Below are 25315 nucleotides of genomic sequence, written 5' to 3'. Positions count from 1 at the left end.
ACCTTACTTTGCATTTGGCAACACCAAATTTCTTCTGTCATTATGCTGCTCCTTTTCCAGGTTGTTAACTTTTTAACAGGCATCTATATTGTAGAGAGGGCTGGTATTACCCAGTTGTCTGACTCTTCCCATTATAAGACCCTGTGTTCAGTTGCACATAACTTTGCCAAACTTTAACCATTTGGATTTTCCACGTTGGATGTCTTTTTTGAAATTGTTTGGAAAGTTTCAGCCAATGTGGTTCAGAGACCAGAAGACAAGGCAGAGTCCAGCATGGTATCAGGCCAAGGTCTCTGTAGTTGCCCAGACAAATTCCTGGCACAATGCCTGTGGTTAAGTAGGGACACTTGGCAAATCAGAGAGCTGCAGGGTACTGTCACTCTGAGTCTCATAGGAAGTACTTCTGAAGCATCTCTTCTCCACAGTGCTCCCTGGCTATGCCTTTACAAGGCCTTCTGGTGGCATTATGGGAATATTAGTTGCTCCGGGTTCTGCAGGCCAGGGTTCTACTCCCCAGGTCCTTACACTGTCAAGCAGTCTGAGTAAAGTACCATCTCTTCAGCTGGTGTATCATGCAATGCTTTATTGACAAACTATCACAAGAGTAAATTCCAAGCTATCCTAGCATGGGCAGTATTGGATACTGTAGATATGGCCTTCAGGGCAATGACGGCAACAGTTATGATGCATCGCTCATTGTGGCTGTCCATATCCAGGATACTTAAGCAGCAGCAGTCCATGGTTGAAGATCTATCCTCTGAGGGATGCTCTTTGTTCTGCAAGACTGATGAGGCCATGAGAAATCTCAGGGACTCAAGAACTATCTTTGGATCCTTAGTGTTCTACACCCAGCCTTCGAGCAACAACAGTTCAGGCACACTGTGCTTCCATTACCTGAGAGACAGCTTCCTTGCTACCAGTATAGGCCTTCTGAGCACACTAGAAAGAGGCAAAGGTTTTTGAGAAGGAAGTCCTTGGGTGCAACTACCACTCTGTTCCAGCACTCTCCTGCTTCCCCAAGGCAGGAAATGTGACTTTGTGTCCAAGGACAGCGTACCTCTTGTTTCTCCCCGCTTCCCTTCCTTGGCAACCATCAGGTTCATTTCCATCACACCTGTTCCAACAACATTTCTCATCATGGAGTGTTAGATATGGGTAGAGATCGTCTATATGATACAGTGCTTTTCTTATCCTGCTACTCACCTCATCCTCCCCATCTGTATTCAGTGATTCCCCTCAATAGAGAGCCACAATCCCGCGTAGCTCTCACTGAAATAGAAGAGGTGCTCCCCCATCAAAGAGGGAGAGGGCTCTATTCAAGGTACTTCCTCATTCCCAAGAAGAAAGGGGAACTCTGTCCAATACTGGACATCAGAGACCTGAATGTTTACATCAAGAAGTTCAGATTCAAGATCTCTCTCACTTTGATCTCTCTTGTCTAGATCAGAAGGACTGATATACTGCCCTTAATTTCCAGGATGCATACTTTCACACTGCAATACCCCCAGCCCAGAAATGCTACCTGAGTTTCACTGTAGACAACAACCATTGCTGATGCTAGGTTTTGCCATTAGGGCTTTCTGCATCATCAGGGGTGTTGATCAAGTGTTTAGTGGTCATAGCCACCTACTTCAGAAAAATAGATGTTAAGGAATTCCCCTGTCTAGATAACTGGTTGGTCAGAGATGGAGCACTGACTGGGATGCAGAAAACTCTGGCAGACAGCCTCAGCAGACATTTGGCCAGAGAACACAAGTGGAAACTACACGACTTGGTGATGTGAAGTATTTTTCAACAATGGGGAAAGTTGTTGTAGAATCTCTGTGTCTGATGAGAACAAGAAATGTCCGGCATGCTGTTTCTAATAGCCCAAGGCCAGAATTCCAAAGGGGATATGTTTCTTGTCCCAAGCAGTAATGTACATTTCCACTCATCCACTCTTACAGCAAGTCTTGAGAAAAATCAGGCAGCACAAAGTGACAGTAACCCTGGTAGCTCCCATGTGGCTAAAACAGTTCTGGTTCATGACATTCTCCAGGTGACTGCGCACTATCTGTATTCAGATACCATCAGACCTCTTAACTCAGGACAAAACCACTTTCTACCACCTCAATCCAACAGTTCTCCAGCTGGCAGATTGGTATTTGGGTGGACAACAAACTTAGAGCAATTGTGTTGTGTCTATAGTCAGACCTTAGCAACAGCAGAAGAAACTCTACAGAGAAATGCTGTACAGCAAAATGGAAGAAGTGTTTCTATATGATGCCAGGATTGACAGCTATGCCCAGAAGGTTCCAAGATTTCAGCTATATTTGAGTCTCTCTTCTCTGAAAATGTTCGGACTGTCACTCAGCTCCTTACGAGCGCAATTGGCAGCATTTAGTGCTTTTCACCCAGCGGTGGACAACAATACAGTCTTTATCCATCCAGTTACAGAGAAATATTTGAATGACCTTGTCAGAGCCTTTCCTTGTTGCTGATATGGGATCCCAATATAATCTTTGCGCCTGAATGAATGCTCCATGTGAACCCTTGGCCTCATGTTCCTCCAGTCATCTGTCTATGAAAGTTGCCTTCCTTGTTGCAGTGACCTCAGCAAACAGTAGGAAAGCTGGAGGTCTTATGGCAGACCCTCCGTATACAGTCTTCCATAGTGATAGTTTCCCAAAGGTTACATCTTAAGTTTATTTGGAAGGTGATCTTGGAACTACTATCTGAAGAAGGTCATCCACTTACCTGTCTTCTACCTAAAATCACGTGCCACCAGAGAGGACAGGACGCTCCATTCTCTGGATGTCTGACAAGCCTTGGCTTTCTACCTATAGAGGACAAAACCCTTTAAAAGATCCCCTAAACTGTTTGTCTCCTCCACTGAATGTATGACAGGACAAGCTATCTCCATTCAGAGTCATTCTGAGTTGCATCCTGCTTTGCTTCGCACAACTGCCCAAGAGGGTGTGAGAGCACACTCAGTTAGAGCCCAATCAGTTTCTGTAGCTTCACTACAGGACATCCCTCTTCTAGAGATCTGAGGAGCTGCAGCATGAGACTCTGTGCATGCCTTTGCAAGGCATTACACCTTGATTTAGGCTCCAGCAGCAGATGGCTCCTTCAGCAGAGCATACCTCCTATCAGTGCAGGGCTTTTCACGTCCTCCTCCTCAGTGAGTACTGCTTGTGAGTCACCTCGAGTGGAGTAAACATAGGGACCATCCCTTGAAGAAGAAGAAGAAAGAATGCTAGTTCCCTGCTTCCCTTCTGCTTCAGATAATTATCTTAAGGTTATTCATGGTAGAGAAGAACAAGAGAAGTAATTGGTCCACATCACTGCTTATACCATAAGTTGGGAGCAAGAGGAGAAGGGTACAGGCACAAACCAATGGACACTACTAATGAAAATTCTTCTAGTTTCAGGTGCATGGAGTGTATGCACGCCTCAGCCAGGGATTACGAGAGATTACATCTCTCAAAACTCCAGTTAGACCCAGGGATTATCCAGATATAATACCTCTCAAAACTCCATCACAATGCACAATCAACCTGTGGATCTCCTTACCAGAGGACATTGTGAAGGCCAAGACTGTAAGAGGGTTCAAAAAAGAACTAGATAAATTTGTGGATGATAGGTCCCTCAATGTCTATTAGCCAGGATGGGCAGGAATGGTGTCCCTACCCTCTGTTTGCCAGAAGTTGGGAATAAGTGACAGAGGATGAATCACTTGATGATTACCTGTTCTGGCACTGGCCACTGTCGGAAGACAGGATACTGGGCTAGACGGACCTTTGGTCTGACCTAGTAAGGCCATTCTTATGTGCTATACAAACTAATCATTCTTTACTTATCTGTATGTTTTTTAAGATGTGTAGTCAGTATACATATTCCATGACCCATCCACCATTCCTACTTCAGAGTCTTCAGACGACAAGTTTCTGAAATGGTGAAGGAACTGAGGTATACCTTTTTATACCTTCACCTGAGCACACAAGGATGTGAATGGAGCATGTGCCACCCCAGTGGACAGTGCTGACTAGAAAGATCTCTGGTGCATAGGCTGTAGATGTGTAACCACCAGCTGTGGAATACAAATACAGACTACACATCTTTAAGAACATCACTTACTGTACAGTTAAGTAACCCACACACATACACGTGGCACTGAAAAAAGGCTCACTTTGATGGTCATTGCTATTTGGAGCCTATAGACCATGGAGTTCCACCTGCTTTTCAGTGCTGAAATTGATTCATTAAGAGAAAAAAAACATTTGTTACCTAGAATTGGATTTCTGTGAAACCACTCCAGCAATGGGAATAATCTCCCATGTTATATTTGACAGTTACAATAGTGTAATTTTTTTGTAGTTTGCTTTATTTTGGGGAGATGCTTGCATTATCTGTTTCTTGAACAGATGACCTGTCATGGGTGAGAAGAATATCTGAAGTGTGATTCATCCTGTATGTCAGTAGTTGTGTGGATGAAAGACCCAGGAGTCTATTTTGCTGATGTTGCATCACAGAAATCTCTATTATCATATAGGAAAGACTCAGAGGGGTAGCCATGTTAGTCTGGATCTGTAAAAGCTGCAAAGAGTCTTGTGGCACCTTGTAGACTAACAGACGTTTTGGAGCATGAGCTTTTGTGGGTAAATGCCCACTTCGTCGGATGCATGCACAGGACTCTTTGCTGCTTTTATAGGAAAGACTGTCACTCATTTTTAGAATGTTTTTGCTGGTAATGTTTACTTTTTCTGACTCATGACAGCCATTAGTGCCTGCCAAACCTCTGACCACTTCCACAGAAATTAAAATTCACAATTATAGTAGTCTAAATTTAAAATATGATAGACTAGCCAGCCAGCTCTGCCCCCCCATCAGCAATGATCAGTAATGCATCTGTCAGATCCTGTACCCTACAATGTCTCCCGCCTTAAGCACACTAGAACATTTTTTTTTACTTATTTTTGAATAGAGGATTTAATAACATTTTTGTTTTACTTTAGGCAAAAGACCTTATAGAGAGATTTTTTAACCAACAAGTGGAAGTGCTGGGGAAACGTTCTGAGCCCTTACCTGAAATATACTATATTGAAGGTACTCTGCAAATGGTATGGGTTAATCGCTGCTATCCAGGATATGGAATAAATGCTCTGATACATCCAGATTGTCCTGATTGTTGTGGTATGTGATAAATTTTCAAATCATACACATTATTTCAAGATAATTTTCACTTTGATTGAGCTCTATATATTGTTTAACTTCAGAGTAGTCATTCATACCTACCTTATGGTATTATCCTGTCAGCTCTGTCTGAAGCTTATCAAGATTGACCTGTTTTACCATTTTAAACTGATGTTTTCAAGCAACAGTGTGATACTGCAGAAAGTGGTCTTTGATTTAGGGTTTTTTTATCCACAGTGCATTTAAGTCAGTGGTATTTGGATCAGATCCTTAGATGGCACTCTTTCTTGTGAGTAAAGGCTAAACATATAACCCTGCAAAGTGTTAAGGGGGTCTCTGTGCTGTTCATGGTTCCATCTTTCAAGTGAGATGAAAAAAATGGCTGACTGCTCTTTGTTGTTACTAAAGGCCCCTATGACACTCTTTGTAACAGCAGAAGTATTAACACAGTATCTTGGTCAAGTTACAAGTTTTGTAATTACATTTGGTTTACTTAAATTCCTTCTGTAGTTGCAACTGAAATTATGCCACATTTCCTGTTCTAAATAGTATGTAATGTATAATACACTCTTACATAGTTGTTCAAGCTTCACCCCAGGAATGGCTGAAATTAAAGTTGTGGATGAAATGATCCAGGTGAATAGCTTTCATATCAGTAAGTTAAATTTGCATAGCACTTTTTGATCCATCAGAATGTAAGGTGTTATACTAATGTAAGATCTTTATCGTTAGTGCTGATCATTTAACTGAAGCTTCCTGGTAAAGTTAATGAATTTTGCAAAGAATATGTGCAAAGATTATTAGAACAAAACCTGGAAAATTAATGCAAAATTTGAGGAAAATATTTACAGGGATTTTTTTAATCATAGGAGAAATTAGAAAACCAAAAATAGAAGTTGGAAAGATGAAAGGTTAGAAGCCTTCCTTGCCCTCCAGTTTTTCCCAGCATAGGGTGCATATTTATAAAAAAAAAACCCTCTAAATTTGTAGAATGAGCACGCAGAAGAGACAATTCTAGAATATACTGGAAGGGGAAACAAAGAATGGGCCAAATATTGCTCACTTTATTCATACAAGTTCTCTCACTGAAATCAGTGAGATCACACACTTGAGTAAAATGACCAAGGTTTGGATCATCATTTTAAAAAGTTACTTTGACTCCAAATTGTTCTTAGATTGTTTGTTTTCCTTAATAGTGTTCAAATTATCTCAATTAGACACTGAGGCTGAAATCTCAATAGTGTGGTATAATGTAGAAGTATACAGAAGAACAGAATAAAGCTGAACTTGGTCTTTTGGTGAAGGCAGTTTCCTGCATGGCTGGAGAACAGGGAAAGAGAACGTAGCCTTCAAGATATAATCCAATCTAGAGACTTTTGTTTTAAAAAAAGAAACAAAAATCAGGCAAGAAAATAGAAAACATAATGAAAAGACCCTAAAACTGCAGGATCTGCAATATATTTGCATATGAGATTTTTCCATTTGCTCTGTTTATGAGAAGGAGCTTATACCATGCACGGAAATTTCTTACATTTCTTCCAAAGGAATGTAGTGAAACATTTGAAAGTTTTACTTATATCCATAAGTATAGTTTTACATAGTCTTGAGGAAAACTACAGCTCCGTGGGGTTCTTGGGAGTACACCTCTACCTCTTAGGAAGGTTTATAGTATACAGTGCTCCAGTTCTATCATGAATTCACTTTCTCTTCCCTTTTGCAGAGGCTAGCTCCCATAAACACAATAGTCCTAATAAGCTCTTGCGCTCTGGGGCAATGTAAGGGCTGGAAATCATAGAATCATAGGACTGGAAGCGACTTTGAGGCCATCTAGTCCAGTCCACTGTACTCATGGCAGGACTAAGTATTATCTAGATCATTCCTGACAGGTGTTTTTCTAACGTGCTCTTAAAAATCTCCGGTGATGGAGATTCCACAACCTCCCTAGGCAATTTATTCCAGTGCTTAACCACCCTGACAGGAAGTTTTTCCTAATGTCCAACCTAAACCTCCCTTGCTGCAATTTAAGCCCATTGCTTCTTGTCCTATCCCGAGAGGTTAAGAAGAACAGTTTTTTCTCCCTCCTCTTTGTAACAACCTTTTATGTACTTGAACGCTGTTGTCACGTCCCCTCTATCTTCTCTTTTCCAGACTAAACTAACTGATATTTTTCAATCTTCCTTCATAGGTCATGTTTTCTAGACATTTATTCATTTTTGTCGCTCTTCCCTGGACTTTTTCCAATTTGTCCACATCTTTCCTGAAATGTGGTACACAGAACTGGACACAATACTCCAGTTGACGCCTAATCACTGCAGAGTAGAGCAGAAGAATTTATTTATCGTGTCCTGCTTACAATATTCCTGCTAATACGTCTCAGAATCATGTTCACTTTTTTGCAACAGTGTTACACTGTTGATTCATATTTAGCTTGTGGTCCACTATGATACCCAGATTCCTTTCCGCAGCACTCCTTTGTATGCAGTCATTTCCCATTTTGTATGTGTGCAACTGATTGTTCCTTCCTAAATGGAATAGTAATGGGGTGGGTCTCACCTCTGTGGCACCTTCTGCTGGCCATCTTGGGAAACAGCACTCAGACCTTCCAATCTGCTTTCAGCTAGTGCTGTCATGCCTGCCGTCACAGCTGTCTCCACTCTTTGGACCCGCGTCACTCCCCAGACTGCAGCTTCCTCTTCTGGGCACAGTCCTCTGGCTATACCCCCCTCTCTGGTAGCTGCCCCATTCCAGGGGACCAGCAGTGCTTAGTCTGTCCACTTGCCAACTGCAGTCTGGATACCAGCCACTCTCCTCATTGGCAGGTGAGGTGGGGGGGGACCAAGGGCCATCTGCTACTCTGGGTCCTGACCCAGGGACCCTATAGCTGGCAGCCACCTACTGTCCTCCTCCAACTTGCTGCCTATTTTCTCTGGGCCACTTCCCCCGTAGCCCTAACACCCTCTCAGCCCTTGTAGCAAGCCCCCAGCCTGGCAGTGGTTAGCCAGCAGCACACCCTCACATTCTGCTTCTCGTGCCCAGCATTGCTCTATCTGTGACACTTCTTCAGGCAGCCAGTCCTCCTACCTTGCCTTCCAGGAAGAGACTGCCTTCTACTGTCCACATATATGGCCCTCTCCAGCCCTTATTGGCTGCTCCAGCAAGCCTTTCCCCTATTGGTGGGCTCAGTAAACCTTTTTCTGATTTGTGGGTTCTGCACACCCTCACTGATGCTGCTTTTAACCCCTTCTTTTCCCTAAGTGGGGCAGCCGCCCCACCACAGGAGTACTTTGCATTTGTCCTTATTGAATTTCATCCTGTTTGCTTCAGACCATTTCTCCAGTTGATCCAGATCATAATCCTATCCTCCAAAGCACTTGCAACCCCTCCCAGCTTGATATCGGCCACAAACTTTATAAGTGTACTCTCTATGCCATTATCTAAATCACTGATGAATATATTGAACGGAACTGGACCCAGAGCTGATCCCTATAGGATCTCACTCATTATGCCATTCCAGCATGACTTTGAACCACTGATGATTACTCTCTGTGGAACTGTTTTTCAACCAGTTTTGCACCCACGTTATGGTAGCTTCATCTTAGTTGCATTTCCCTAGTTTGTTAATGTTGTTGTCAGCTCCTATGTGGTGCATGCTAAAAGATTATTATAATTTTGATAATTCAAACAGATTTTGTTCTTAGAAATATTTTAGTTATGTTGTGTTACAATTTTGAGGTAAAACTCAAGGTCTTGTCTGCACATACGTTTAGTTTATGACATGCTGGGGTGTGAATCTACCTCACGTTAGCCTGCTGCTTTGAAATGGGAGTAGATTAAAGCACATTAATGAACTGTTAGTATGCATCAACAGAGTCCATGTGAACAGTTAGTGTGCGGCAGGCTAGTGTGGGGTACGTTCACACCCAAGCTGGCCACAAACTAAATGTTTGTGCATATAAGCCCCAAGAATAACTAGTGTCTGGGTTCACAGGAAGTTTTGATTCCCACTAGCTCAGCCAGATTCCCCAACATTTTGTTTTCCACTCTTTCCAAAGCTGAGCACCCTGCTTTGAATAGAAATATCTGTTCTTCCTAACACACACTTCTTCTTCTCTTAATATAGATGCAAGCAATGTTTTTGTCTCAGCCCCAGATTTGAAGCCTTTTTCCTTCCCAGAACCAAGTCCTGTTTGCTCTTCCACACATCAGAATCTTCCTCTTTCCCCAGCCCTGATGGATGGGAGAACAATACTAATTTTCAAACACTTCCTTTTAGCTGCCTTGTTCCTTATCCTTCCTGCAGCAGGCAGCACTAGCACATGATTACATACTGGTGCTAAGTAGCTGCTATATATACCCTATTACCTCACATCAGTTGGGATCATAGCATTGACTGTATGAGGTTAAATAAACATCAGGGAGAAGCTCATTCTCTCTGTCTCTGGGTTCCCTACAGAAATAGGCCTTCCTCCTGAGCCAGTTCCTTTTACCTGCTGGTACCTTCAGGGGGCACAAAAGCAAGCTTTCACTTGTGATGCAGCCTACTTGGGAAGGGCAGCATTCAGCCCTGAAGAAGGGGCAGAGTCCATCCTGCACTCAACCCCTCTCTGCTGACTGCCTCCCGTTCAGAGCTTCTGAATTTTGAGTGGACTCCCAGTAATTCTGTGGCTACTCCCTGTGACTGTCCCTGAATGCCCTTCTGGCAACACACTTGAATCCACAGATCTTCCTTTAGCCTGCCCCTTGGTAAAAACTGATCTTTTCATTTCCCAGGTCCCCAAACATACATACATATAGACATTACAAAAACATGACATTGCCTTCACAGAGGCCTACTGGCTGGCCATAAAATCTTTTTGATTAGTAGTTAGCAATTAGGAGGTCCACACACATCTCCCTCAAACCCTATATTCTATGGACCAAGAGAATAATTGCTATACTCATTCTAACCATCCATCAGTTCCTCTCTGTTGCCAGCTTAAGCACTCATGAAGACTATTTTAGGGTTGATATATGTGGAGTTCTGTTCTCAAATTACTTTCTTGACATTTTTTCAACAGCAGACTCTGGTTTGAGAAGGACAATGTTTTAGTTGCTGTTGAACAAGCTTGCATTTTAAGGGATATCACTGTTAGCTAGTCTCCTACAGTAGGGCTCTGTGGAGGCAATGCCATGAAACTACAAAAGGTTATTTAATTTATTAGAGGTAATTCTTATATTCTGAATGTATTGCCATCTCAGGGCCACAGTCATCCTCTGTTAACGTAACTTCAAGGCCCACCTCCAAGTAAGACTTCTTGAGGTACAGAGTGACTGAAGGGCGGTTAGAGGAGGCAGAGTATTTATGCCCTTAGAACTTGTAACTGCAGACTACTATTCAAAATTGTTTCTGAGGCTACGTGGGTAGGCATTCATAATGAGTAGTGCTATAGAGACAATACATTTGAAGATGAGTTACTTCTGGTCAGTAAAGCCTTTCTTTCTCATGAAGGGTGGATTGATTTAAATCAGTTGTTCTCAAGTGGGGTAGCTAGAGATCTTCCAGGAGGTACATCATCTCCTGTAGATATTTGCCTAGTTTTATAACAGGCTATGTAAAAAGCACTAGTGAAGTCAGTACAAACTAAAATTTCATACAATGACTTGTCCATACTGCTCTATTTACTATAAACTGAAATTTTAGTACAGTGTATATATTCTAATTTATTTATATAATTATATAGTAAAAATGAGAAAACAAGTGTTTTTTCAGTGAAAGTATGCTGTGACACTTTCGTATTTTTATGGCTGATTTTGTAAGTAAGTAGTTTTTAAGTGAGATGAAACTTGGGGGTATGCAAGACAACACAGATTCCTAAAAGTAGTACAGTAGTCTGGAAAGGTTGAGAGCCACTGATTTAAATCATGATTTAAATCAACAAGCTAGAAAATTTGATTTAAATGCTCAACTTTAAAGGTTCATTCTCATTGGTTGTTAAACATTGGAACTTGTTGACTTGCAACTAAATATAGTAAAAGCTTTCTTATGTTGAGGAGATGGGGGGTGCCGGTAAGTGAAAAATTCCGGTTATATAAGAGGGAGGGAGCTTGGTTATGGGAGGGGGCTCAGGGCTGGGGGTTGGGGCACAGGAGAGGGTGTGGAGTGCTGGAGCTGGATGGTGCTCACCTCAGGTGGCTCCCCGCAAGCACGGCATGATGCCTTTGCCTAGGAGCAGCAGGGAGGCTAAGTGGCTCTGCGAGCTGCCTCTGCCCGCAGGCGCTGCCCCCACAGCTCCCATTGGCTGAGGTTCCCACACTCAGTGCTCCGAACTTCTTGTGGCTGTTTCTCCACCTAGGAGCAGCAGGGTTTTGTCGCTGCTTCCAGGGAGCTAGGTAGGGAACCTGCCAGCCCTGCACCAACTGGACTATAAACTGGACTTTCAATGAAGATCAGAAATGCCAGTTTATAGAGCTTTTCAGTTGGTAAAGTGCTGGATAACACAGCTTTTACTAGATTGGCTCTACCTTAACTTTGGTACTGTTTGTTAACAAGGAGGATAAACTGTGTCTATGCACATCTAGTTAAGCAGTTTGTAGCTTAACATTATTTTATTCTGATTCTTAATTTTTACACTTTTAGAAAATGTTGAATGATATTTCTTATTTAGTATAGGATTAATTTTTTACTCATGATTTGTGTTAAAGCTGCATTTGGATGCAAATTGTAGTACAATTAAAATGCATAAAACAGCATTTTTTCTTATTGAACATTACCTTGAAATGTATTGGACATACACACAAAAAATTTATTAAAGCCTGTTTTGCATTTAAAACAGATGTATTAAACAAAGGAAGTATTCTCTGTAGTTAGTGAATTGAATTGGTCACCATGTCATTCAAGATTTTAGAACTAGTAGATCTCATCCTCTCACACAGTTTTTAACTCAAGAAAGGAAGAGGAGCACAAGCTTTGCTGCTTTTTCAATTCTCTATCCATTTCTTAACTTTGAATGAACTAATCGTTTAGCTCTGAACTTGTTGAATAAGCTGAAATAAAGAAAATAGTCTCTCTGCACCTGCAGAAGATGTCACTTCTGTCAGAAGCTACTTTAGCATTTTAACAAATTCTGGTTCTTCTCTGAGTGCTTGTACACATGTTCCGCTGTTGGGGTATGTGTGCCTGGTGCATTCAAACCAGACACTTTCAGTCATCAGCACTGTATGGAGCCATGCATGTGCCCTGAGTATCATTGTGCCTCCAACTGTGGGAATAAAGAGCAGGGCTGCTCCTGCTGCCTCTCAGTTCCTTCATTGTCTGAGGCTTTGATAGCGTTCCCAGTGATGCCTCTTAGCTCACAATTTATTGCCTTGCTTATCAGCAGCTTTTTTGTAAATAGATGGTGCTTAGTAGATAGGTAGTTTAGTATTAGTTTTCAGTAAGAGTTTATTTTGTTCTTTTTTAAGAGGAGGCTATTTTCTTTCATTTGTCTCCTGTGGTGGTACTACTTGTGACGGGGCGGGACTCACCACTTCAGCACCTCCTGCTGGCAGTGCTGGGAATTAGCACTTGGTTGCTGGTGCACCTTCATCTAGTGGTGTCTCACCACCATCACTTCTGCTCCACCTCTAAGGCCTGCATTGCTCCCCGGACTGAGAAACTTCTTCTTCTGGGAATGGCCCTCCAGCTGTCTCACTCTGCTTTGGAACCGCTGTCTCTAGTCCATCCACTTGATGCTGTGCCCTATTGTAGCCTTTGGTCTAGTCCCTCACCTCAAGGGGTAAACCTCAGTCTGAATACTGGCCACCGCCTCTGTGGCAAGTGGGGGAGAAAGGGAGGGGGAGCTTGCCCACTACCCCGGGCCGATCCAGGGACCCTATAGCTGGCGGCCATGTGCTTTCTGTCCTCCAACTCCTGCCACCTATTTCCTGTAGCCCTAGCACCTTCCTGGCCCTTTATATCAAGGGCCTCAGTCTGGCAGTGCTCAGGCTGGAGCTCCTTGTTGCTCCCCTGACCCTGCCCAGTACTGCTCTATCCAAGGTACTCCTCTAAGGCAGCCAGTCCTTCTCCCTTGCACTCCAGGGAGAGACTGTCCTTGCTCTGTTGAGCAGCCATTCTTATATGGCCCTCACTGGCCCTGATTGGCTGCTCCAGTAACTCTTCTCCTGACTGGCTCACTACAAGTTATCCTCCCATTGGTTGGGTTTTGCGCAGCCACCCTGTGGCTGCTTTAACCCTCCATATACCTGTGTGGGGCAACCCCACCACACTCCTGTACAGATTAGTTGTCTTGGTACATAAATCCTCAGATTTCAAAATTGCTTGACATGTGAGGCAGTAATGTCACTAAACGACAGACACACTAGGTGTCTAATCTGTCTAGTGCTAGATGTGCTATATTGAGTTGGTTTGGAAAAGAACCTGAAAGAGCTGGAGAGTCCTGGCTTAAGATTTACCTCATGAAGAGGTTGTTGGCCTGAGCTTTGATTTTGGTATGCCCAGGGCTGATTGTTCTGATTATGCCTCCTCCAGAAGCATTCCTGCAGCTACCTCATCTTCAGTTGCTGTTCTGTCACCAAAAGACTGCCTCTGACAGAAGGAGGAAGTCCCACAAAACTTCCAGAGAGAAGAGGCAGCAATCCATCCCTGGCCCTACATCTAAGGCCCTTAAGACTTCTAGCTCTTTTGAGCATAAGGGTAGCTCAAAACCCAGGAAAGGCTCCTCAAGAACCATGTGGCTCTGAACATCATGCTTCAGCAAGAGGTGAAAACTTGCTTTATAAGCTGTCAAGTACCAATCTGGCTGATTAAAGAGGACAGGTGTCACTAACTCAGGTTCTGTTTCCAGGGACTCAGTATACAGTGATATAAATGACTCTGGTACTGATCACCTTGGTAGCAATGAGGCGAGGCCTGACGATTCCATCCCTTCCTCCAGTACTGACAGCCCTGACACCGATGCTGTGTCCAGTTTCACTGTTGGCACAAATTGACTATTGTACCAATCTTATCAGTACTATTCCTTGGGCACGTGTAGCAGCCAAAGATACATTGTGTTCATTGGTCCCAGACACACTTCTGCTTGTGGCCCAACAGGTCCCACAGCAAGCAGTGGTTTCAGTATCCACCTTGGTACCAGTGAGACCATCACATCTGAGGGCACCAGGCAAACCTGCTGACATCATCATCCCATCCCAAGAGCCGAATGACTGATATGCTGCTCTTGGGCTGCAAGTTGCCAACTTTCATGTGGTCATCCAATTAAGCCATGGAAAATATAAGATTTCTAGTTGGGGTCTGCTACTACCAGTACACAGTGCTTCTTTTTAGTCTCTCATCAGATCCCAGAATTTTTACAAAATGTATGGTGGTATTAGTAGCTTCAGTTGTGGCTCATCCAGCTGGGTCTGAGAATAAACAAGACAAGTTGACACTGTCCCCCCGCTGTAGAAAGAATCAAGTTCTTTGGGACCATTCTTGACTCTCACTGCAACAGCCTATCTAGCTCTGGAGAACTTCAGTCCATCCTATGCAGTAATTTGCAGGTTCATCCTTGTGATTTTGCCTTAGATTGCTAGGAATCTTGGCATCTTGAATGTACGTGTGACTCAGCATGCCACCACACTTTACCTGTAGTACGTGCAAAGCTGGTTGAAGTCTATATTGGCAAAACAAATATCCTTTGGACATGGCAGTTCATGTACCTTTCTGAGTCCTATTATCATTAAGGAATAGATGACTCTGAAAAATGTGTGCAAGGGAGTTCCCTTTTCTCTCTCTACTTCCATAGAAAATACTACGAATGGATGAATCCACTCTGGGGTCAGGAGCAGATCTGAACAGAGTGTAAACTCAAGGTCAGTGATTTTGCCAAGAAACAGCCCTTCATATAAACGATGTAGACCTGAGAGCCTTTCTTCATACCTGCAAAGCACAGTTGCCAACTTTCATGCTGTAAATAAGCACCCCAGCTTTTACACTGAGCCAAAAATCAAGCTAATCCCATTTCAAAACGAGGCCAAAACAAGCCAATCCTAAGAACCACAACACTCCATGTGACTAGATCTCCCCGGCATGCAATCTGAGAATGTGGTGGGCCTGCTGTTCACCCGATTCTCTTCTCCCCTTGGCCCAGCTTGCCCTCCCTTTCCCCTGCTTGTCAGGAGCCGATCAAAAAAAAGAAGGAACAAGCTACAAGCCAAAAATTAGCCAAGAAGCAACTCACAAGCCAAATAAGGCAAAAACAAGCCCAATTTCATGTTGTAAAGGCCAAGACAATAACAAGATTAAAAAAAAAACTAGATACATTCATGGAGGATAGGTCCATCAATGGCTATTAGCCAGGATGGGCAGGGATGGTATCCCTAGCCTCTGTGTGCCAGAAGCTGGGAATGGGCGACAGGGGATGGATCACTTGATGATTATCTACTCTGTTCATTTCCTCTGGGGCATCTGGCATTGGCCACTGTTGGAAGACAGCATACGGGGCTAGATAGATCTTTGGTCTGACCAGTAGGCTGTTCTTATGTCAGTGCAGCCTCCTATAATCTTATCTTTATTCTTGGACGCAATTGCTGAGACCCAGTCAGATTTTGTACCCCAATCCTTGCAGTCTCCACCTCACAGCATGGATGCAGATTGGCTGAATTTATCAGAAATAAACTGTTTGCATAGATTTCAAAATATCCTTATTAATAGGAGGAAGGCCTGGCATCAACTGCCTCCATCCAAAGCGCAGGTACAAGAAGTGTTAAATACCTACTGGAACTAAAGAATTTGGCCTATCAGTGAGCTGCAAGGTCAACTTTCAGCAAGCTAACGCCACCATTCGCCCTCCTATTCAGGGATGTTCTGTTTTCTTCATCCCTGTAGTAGGAAGACTTGTAAAAGGTCTAATAGGGTTTTATCCACCAACAAGAGAACAAGTCCCTTTCTGGGACTTTAACTTAGTCCTCACAGGCCTTATGAGACCACTCTTTGAACCTTTGAAGAATGATAGGCCATTTCATCCCACAGGATTTCTAACTGGATCTCTTTCTGTGTCTGTACTTGTTATGAGTTGTTAAAATGTAACACCATTACCAAGTATTATTGTGCATTAAACTGGAGCCCAGGCTGCCACTGTGGCCCTTCTGAGGAGTGTTCTCCTTATGGACATTTACAAAGTTGCTACATCCATACGTTCAGTCAACATTTATGCCATAGTGAAATAATTAAAATGACAGTTCTACAGTCATAGTTTAAGTAGACCGCAGTGAGTTTCCATCTCCAAAAGAGAACAGCTTTGGAATCATTGAAATATAAATGTGTACAAGCACACAAAGAAGAATAAGAAGAAACAATGATTTACTACATTCACTGTGGCTCTTTTTGAGATTTGTTGCAGGTATACCGTATATACTTGTTCATAAGCCGAATTTTTTTAGTAAAAAAGAGAAGAACTAGAGAAGGGAGTCAGCTTATGAATGGGTATAGAGAGGGAGAGGTGGGACACAGCCCCTCCCCCCAACAGAGGGAGCAAGGAGCAGCAGCAGAGCCAGAAGGAAAGAGGCAGGGCCAAAGTCTGTTTGTTTCTGGCTACACTGCTCTCCCCCCAGCTTCCAAAGCAGCTGCAGTTCTGGGGCTGGCAGGCTGCAGTCATGCTGCCTGGCCCCGCCCCCCCAGAGCAGGCTGTGGTTGTGCCACCTGGCCCACTGGAGTAGACTGTGGCCATCCCGACCCGGCCCAGCCCCCTGGAGCAGGCTGCAGCCGTGCTGCCCGGTCTTCTGGACCAGCTCCACCCAGGCCAGAGACATCTTCCCCAGATAAAGTGGGAAGGGGTGGGATGGGGAGAGTGTGGGGGTCCCGGGCTAGGGGTGGGGTCATGTGGAGGGTGGTCACAGGGGTTACTCCCCTGACTCGCAGCTTCTCCCCCCACAAAAAATTTCCCCACTGGTTGCTGTCCCGGCCCATCAGGGTAAGCAGCTGGTGCACTGGGACATTTTGTTTACTTAGGTTCACCTCCGTGCCTGTGGACGCTCGAGGTAAACACACCATCTTGACCCATCAGCAGCTTATCCTCATGGCTCGAGAGCCAAAGTTTGCTGACCTCTGAATTATAGAGTCGGCTTATGAATGGGTTATAACCAATTTTCCATTTTTACTTATCCATCTTGGGAGGGTCAGCTTATAAAGGAACCGGCTAATGATCGAGTATATACAATATATATTCCATGACCCACTCGCCATCCCCGTTACAATGGATTGTATTGTTACCAAGATTCCGGTGGTGAAGGAACAAGAAGGCAGTTGGAGCGGTCCTGCTCTTGCTTCTAGGTATAAGAGTACTTATGGTGTATGTGCTGACCCACTCGGTACTGCTAACCAAAAGTCTCTCGCTTGAATGTACTGGGTGCACAGACACCTCAGTGGAATATATGTATAAAACATATCTTGAAAAACCATGTACTGTACAAGTAAATAATTTTCTTCCAGGTGCTTAGCCAGTGACTTCTACCAATTCAGTGGTTTGATTTCTTTAAAATTTCAGCAATGTGTATGCTGCTTGAGTATTACTTTATTTGAATAATTATAATATGTTTCGGTCTTAACATGGTATCAGAATTTCAAATTTAATTTTAAACGGGGTTTATTTTAAAAAAAGAAAATGATTAATTTAAATAAAAACCCATTTTTAATCAATTTTTTATCCATCCTGGTTTCATATTTGTATTTATAACGTATTTTAATTTGCAGATTTGTCATATTAAGATTATAAAAATCTTAGAAACATAAATTTAATATAATTACTGTTCATTCTAGTGGTTTAAGTGCCTTTTTAAAACCTTTTCTTAAGGTATATAAAATAAAGCATATTTGAAGGTTAAATAAAATGTTTGAGTAATTGGTAAAACAAACATGATACTCCACTGAAGTTCAGTTAACACAAAGTAAGTGTAGCACTTTTGTGTCGTCAAAAGACCATTAGATATAAAACAATTATTTTTGTGTTGGTCTTAAAAACATTCCTGCAATGTTTTCATTTTCCTTCAGGAGTTAGGCTACAGATGTAGATGAAATATGGTACCAAAATTCATATCTTTTGTGGGCTCTTGATACATTCCTGGCAACTTGATTTCATCCCATGGGATAAGATAATCAGAAACTCATACTTGATTTATAACTTAGTAGTCTTTGTCCTCATTCACTATCTTGTATAGTTTGATTTCCTGTAGTAATTTGCTTTAATGGACTAGGTACAAATTTAGCTTGCCATTACAATAATTTTTTTAAAAAATTAAAAAAAGAAACTATATCTAAAGAATAATTGTTTCAAAGTTTTAAATAAAATTTATTGCTCAAGCAAATATTGAAATAGTACTAAAAATTGAGGTAGGGGAGGAAATGTCAGCACACAGGATTCAAGAAGAAATTAACATGTCAGTGCACTTAAAAGTTTGTGAGGTGTGAAATGGTATATTAGATAGATACAAATGAAATATATGAGGTGAAGTATTTTGTGGAGATGTTTATACATGAAGGGTGAAGTTAGGCCAGTGGGAATTTATGCTCAATAAAGGAAGATTGCGGCAAGTTATGTTTACTGTAAGAAACTTGGTATCTTTTCCCAGCAGCCAGTTCAGCAAGCAGTAGGCTGTTTGCTTAAGATTTTTTTCTCTTTTTCATGCCTTCCCCTAGATGGCAGACTGAGATTGAGCTGTTCACAAAACTTTTTATATGATTGTTATCATATAACACAGAATTCTCTGGGAGAAGAAGTGGGCAGAGGGCAGTTTTGCTTCTGACTGTTGAGACACACTGGGGAGAAGGAAGGCTATTTACCAGCCCAACTGATGTGGAGACTGGGAAGTGCTATTTACTATATGTATATTCAGGGTTTCCTCTAGGAGACCCATAGAGGTCTGAAGGGTGGATGCAGAACTTCACATACCATTTCCATACACACTTCCTCACTCTCCCTAGCAGTGGGAGAAAAATTTGTGACTATTCTGCAGAGAGAGAAGGGCTCCTGAATCCTTCTACCAATCATTGTTACTGTGATGCTGTCCCTTATGCTTAATTAATGAACATGTCACAGTCATCATCCTTGATTCAAATACATGTGTAATGTTTGTATAGTGTCTAGCAGAATGGGACCCTGCTCTCGGTTGGGGCGTTTAGGTGCTACCATAATCCATATAGTTAATACAGTGATTTTTAGGGTTGGGATGAGGGGTCAGTTGCAAGCCTCTCTTGCCAAATGGTGAATAAGCTCTGCCCATTTCTAATGGCATTTGAGAAGACCTCTAAAACTCCTTTGAGTCACCAGAAAGGAACAAGCAGTCCGGCAACCCCTGATGATTGCCACGGGTCAGATGAACCTTCCTAAGGTTCTGTAACAATGGAAATAGGCAGGATGAAGCCCCACAAATCCTGTTGAATTAATAGGTGCCAAGTAGGATAAGACTTAGTGGACTTCTTTGGGCTACAAAGAGGGGAAGCAGGTATGCTCTAGCTGCAAGAGTAAGAGCGTCACAGTTTCCAGTGGGGCAGCATTAACACCCTCACTGCCCCCCTTTTCCTCTAAAAATGCTGTAATTGTCAAAGTATAGTGATGTTCAAGGGAGCCAGGAGAAACACAGACAAACCAATCACCTGGCTGTGATCCTTCTTGCTTCCTCATGATGATTTACATTGGGGGCTAACATATCCTATACAGGCTAGGGCTATAGTCAGTCTTTAACCGAGTGTGTACTGATTTCACAGAATGGCATAGCATGAGTTAACCAGTGGAAAGGTTCTTCTGTTCATAACACCATCTTTGGCACCACACATTGATGTCTGCTTGTTTGTTGCATTCTCTGTGCATTTGCTACTTATTAATAGATTCTTAAAAGTCAGTTTTATTTTAAATTAGCTTTTAAGAACATTTGTGTCCACTAGGTGGAGCTAAAGCAATGTAGTTCAAACATTACTGGGTGTTGACCACTCTACAATCGGTTTTTTTTGGTTTTCAGTGGTGAAAAAACTTACTTGGGGTAGAGCAATGGGGAATCAGAAAGTCATACAAACTACTTTTTGTGAAGAGAAGAATATTATATTTAATGAATGGACAGCATGTAAAAATAGATTTTTACATTTGTCCTTTTTTATTTTATTTTTTACATCAGATATTAGAATGTTAGAAAAATCTGATTGTGCCAATTAGTCCCAAGGAAGGGGTTTAAAACATTTATAATCTAAGCAATATTTTAGATACCATTCATCTAGTTTTTTAAAATATCTTTTGTTCTGTTTTCTCTGTCTGTAGTTGTCTGCAGCCCAGGATCATATAATCCCCATGATGGAGTTCACTGTCTTCAGTGCAACCATACTTTGATATACGGAGCAGCAAAATGTTAGCAGAATATCAGTAGAAGCACATTGCTCTTCAGGAGCTCTGATGTATTTCATTTTAACATAGTAATATCAATAAAATGATTTTAACAACTTGTACGGTGAATTTTGGTTCCATCAATTTGTTTAAAAAAGGAGTACTATCTAGCCATTTTAATAAAATATTAGGTCTTGAACCATTTTTGAGTATTTGATTTTTTTTAAAAAATGCATTTAATGTTTATGAAATATGCCAGATTGACTGCTGTGACGACTAAAGCTCTCTAGTTACTCACAGAGCAGACAGAGTAGTGGCAGTGGGTATTGCTTGCCAATGTGCTTCTGTCTTTCTCTAGAAGGACCACCTCTAGGAGTGTACATGTAATTTCATCTTCCTAATCATCCAGTCCTTTCATAGACTGTTAGAGGACTGTGAGGAGCCCACAGCAGTAGCTCAGAGGTGGAGCACATTGGGACACAGATCCAGATTCTGTGAACAATTACCAGGTAAGAAATTATTTCTTTCTGATAGCAGTGACTTCAGTTTCTATGGTAATTAGAGAGTCAGTCATCCTACATTGAATTTAATGATAAATTAGTTCTACAGGCCCGTATGCAATTCCTCCCAAAAAAGTGGCAGTATTTCAATTTAATCAATCAGTCATAATATTATCAGTATTTTTCCTGCAATCTTATGGCCATGGCAGTAGGTCCCAAATTGAACATTAAAGCTCTCTTGGCTCTTATCTCGAGTAGGCTAAATCTTTAGATAAAAGAAATATTTATATCATTTTACACTGGTATAATAGAGTCAACCTGTGACTAAGGCCTGGTCTACACTATGAGTTTAGGTCGAATTTAGCAGCATTAAATTGAACTAACCCTGCACCCGTCCACACAACGAAGCCATTTTTGTCAACATATGGGGCTCTTAAAATCGATTTCTGTACTCTTCCCTGACGAGGGGAGTAGCACTGAAATCGACATTGCCGGTTCAAATTAGGGTTAGTGTGGATGCAATTCGATGGTATTGGCCTCCGGAAGCTATCCCACAGTGCACCATTGTTACCGCTCTGAACAGCATTCTGAACTCAGATGCACTGGCCAGGTGTACAGGAAAAGCCCCACGAACATTTGAATTTCATTTCTTGTTTGCCCAGCGTGGAGAGCTGATCAGCACAGGTGACTATGCCATCCCAGAATCGAAAAAGAGCTCCAGTATGGACCGTATAGGAGGTACTGGATCTTGTCGATGTATGGGGAGACGAATCCGTGCTATCAGAACTCTGTTCCAAAAGACGGAATGCCAAAACATTTCAAAAAATCTCCAAAGTCATGATGGACAGAGGCCACAAAAGGGGCTCAGCACAGTGCTGCCTGAAAGCCAGTGAATCAAACGGACGGTCCGGGACAGAGCCGCAGACATACCACTTCTACGCTGAGCTTCAGGCAATTCTAAGGGGCGGGGGCGGCACCACCATTACCCCACCCCTATTCGTGTACTCTGATGATGGGGTACTCTCAGTCGCCATGCCTGAGGATTTTGCGGACAGGGAAGATGATGATGACGAGGAGGAGGTTGAGAAGACCACACAGCACACCATTCTCCCCAACATCCAGGATCTTTTTCTCGCCCTGACTGAAATACCCTCCCAAGGCGGTATCGCGGACCATGAAGCCATAGAAGAGACCTCTGGTGAGTGTACCTTCATAAATATAAAACATGGTTTAAAAGCAAGAGTTCTTTAATGATTAATTTACCTCGAGGACTTGGGATGCATTCGTGGCCAGTACAGCTACTGGAAAAGCCTGTTACTGTGTCAGGAGATGGAGTGGAAATCCTCCAGGGACATCTCCATGAAGCTCTCCTGGAGGTACTCTAAAAGCCTTTGCAGAAGGTTTCTCGGGAGAGCAGCCTTATTCCGTCCTCCATGGTAGGACACTTGACCACGCCATGCATGTAGCAAATAATCTAGATTATTAGATTATTTGTCATGCAATGATATGACAAAGCCTGGCAGTTTATGGTCCTGGTGTTTGGTGGCATTCAAGCAACATCCGTTCTATGTCTCGCTGTGTTATCCTCAGGAGAGTGATATCATTAATGGTAACCTGGTTGAAATACGTGAATTTAATTAAGGGGACGTTCATAGGTGGCCATTCCTACTGGGCTGTTTGCCCGTGGCAGCTAGCCAAGGGTTAAAGCGATTATCACAGAGAAAAGGATGGGGTGGGGTGCTTCCCGCTGAGCTGTTCACGTTGGCTAGCAGGTATCTTCCCTGATACCAGCAACGCGGTGCAGTTGGGGGAGGGTTAAAGCAGTCATCCCAGAGAAAAGGATGGGATGACCTTGTACCGAAATCACGTGCTATATAATGTGAATAGTGTTGTTCACCGTGAAAGAGTATACTCACTGTTCTGTAAAATGTATCTTTTTAAATACTTCTCTCCCTTTTTTTCCTCCTGCAGCTGCAAATGTTTCAAGCCTCCCTCCTCCATCCCAAAGGCTATCTCAGATAAGGCAGTGAAAAAAATGCACGCGTGATGAAATGTTCTCTGAGCTCATGCAGGCGTTCCGCACTGAAAGAACTGAGCACAAAGGGTAGAGGGACACAATAGCACAGGACAGGAAAGCGGCCAGTGAATGTGAGGAGAGGTGGTGGCAGTGTTTGCAGCACCATTGAAAAGTACCCCTTGCGCTTTGTGTACTGGCTGCCTTGGTCTGGTGCCAAGATAGGGATATGGGTTCCGTCTATCGCCCCACCACAGTTAGGGAATCCCATTGCTGCAAAGCCATCTGCTGTGACGTGCACATTTCCCAGAGTCACTACCTTTGATAGCAGCAGCTCAGTGATTGTGTTGGCTACTTGTATGACAGCAACCCAGCAGTAGATTTCCCCACTCCAAATTGATTCCCGACTGACCGGTAGCTGTCGAGTTGCAAGCTTCCATAGGGCTATTGCCACTCACTTGTGAACCGTGAGGGCTGCTCTCATCTTGCTATTCTTGCGCTTCAAGGCAGGGGAAAGCAAGTCACAAAGTTCCATGAAAGTGCCTTTACGCATGCAAAAGTTTCGCAGCCACTGAGAATCATCCCAGACCCACAACACTATGCAATCCCACCAGTCTGTGCTTGGTTCCCGGGCCCAGAGTCGGCATTCCACAGCATGAACCTGCCTCATTAACACATTGCCAGGGCCCGCGCTTTGAGATAAGTCTGTGTCCATGTCCTGTCACTCTTGTCACCATGCTGCCATCGCCTCCTCGCCTGGTTTTTCAGGTTCTGGTTCTGCAGAAACTGCATGATAATGCACAAGGTGTTTACAATGCTCATAACTGCTGTGGTGAGCTGAACGGACTCCATGCTTGCCATGCTATGGTGTCAGCGCGGAAAAAGGCATGAAACAATTGTCTGCTGTTGTATTGACGGGGGAAGGGCGACTGATGACATGACTTACACAGTTGTCACACAGAATGGCCCCCTCAAGTATTGACCTCAAAACTCGAGTTTAGCAGGCCAATGCTCAAACCACTGAGCTATCCCTCCCCCCACGATTCACGGCGGGAGTGGGGGGAGCAAATGAATACTGAACAAATCTGGTCTCTTTATTGTTTTGCTCCACTCTTTCTTATACATCTTAGGCTGGCAGCAGACAGTACAGTACGATTGCTAGCCACAGTTGTCTCCTGACTGCTCACCAGGAGACGGTGCAATAGGATTGCTGGCCGTTGTCTCCCATCTATGTCCAGGTGCCCCCGACCGACCTCACTGAGTTTGGCTAAAAGAGCACCCAGGAGACAACGATGGCTACCAATCGTAATGCACCGTCTGCTGTTAAAAGGCAATGAGCTGCTGCTGTGTAGCAAAGCAGTACCACGTCTGGCAGCACCTAGGAGATGTACAGTGACAGTGAGCTGAGCGGGCTCCATGCTTGCCATGGCCTGGTGTCTGCCCGGAAAAAAGGTTGCTCTCACTGGGGGGGCGGGGGGGGCGGCGTAAGGGTTGGCTTACTGTGCTGTTTCCGCAGTCTCCGCCACCCATTGAAATTCTGGGTTGAGCTCCCAATGCCTGATGGGGCAAAAAGAGTGTCACGGGTGGTTCTGAGTAAATGTCATCAATGTTCATGAAGCCTGGATAGTAGTATTGAGCAGTTCAACTATAGGCTGAGCATGTGCAGAATGGTGGTAGAATGTCCTTTTGAACGTTTAAAAGCTCGCTGTAGCCAAAACCACCCACAACAATATTTTCGCTGGCGCTGTTGGTCAGACCTCAGCGCAACCAACATTCCCATTGTTATTGCTGCTTGCTGTTTGCTCCATAATAGCTGAGCGAGTAAGGGGGAGACGTTTCTGGTGGGGTGAGAGGTTGAGGCAATTTGCCTGGTGTCTGATTTTGAGCAGTCAGACACCAGGGCGATTATCAGAGCACAGCAAGGTGCACTGCACGTCAGGCTTTGAAAACCAGTTTCATGACTGGCCAGACTTCGGTGTGACAGTTGTGTGTTTCTCGATGCAAACTCACCCTCTTTGTTGATTTTAATTCCCTGTAAGCCAACCACCCTCCCCCTTTGAAATAAAGTAACTATTGTTTTGAAACCATGCATTCTTTATTAATTAAAAAAAAAAAAAAAGAGAACGACAAGGTAGCCGGGGTGGGGTGGGGGAGGAGGGAAGGACAAGGCCACATTGTCATTCAGTTTGATTTTTAGTGTGGCTAAAATAAGCAGTGTTCTGTTGCTTGGACCATCCTCTGCAGTGGAGGAACTGGGTGCCTGGAGCTTCCCCGCCTCCCCCCATGAGCATCTGAGTGAG

General features: G+C 43.3%; 1 protein-coding gene across 2 annotated transcripts in view; it reads left to right on the top strand.

The window, feature by feature from the left end:
• Positions 1-20530, top strand: part of ZPBP (zona pellucida binding protein) — a 67418-nt gene extending 46888 nt beyond the window's left edge. For both annotated transcript variants that reach the window (XM_032800299.2, XM_075062613.1), the window contains 2 exons: positions 4998-5175; positions 20439-20530. In XM_032800299.2, coding sequence (XP_032656190.1) covers positions 4998-5175; positions 20439-20530 — 270 coding nt within the window. The remainder of the gene's footprint in view (positions 1-4997; positions 5176-20438) is intronic.
• Positions 20531-25315: the final 4785 nt, after the last annotated feature.

This window comes from Chelonoidis abingdonii, chromosome 2, assembly GCF_003597395.2.
Source record: "Chelonoidis abingdonii isolate Lonesome George chromosome 2, CheloAbing_2.0, whole genome shotgun sequence".
Taxonomy (NCBI): Eukaryota; Metazoa; Chordata; order Testudines; family Testudinidae; genus Chelonoidis; species Chelonoidis abingdonii.
The sequence above is the reverse complement of the archived record's forward strand: the minus strand, read 5'-3'. Positions and strand labels throughout refer to the sequence as shown.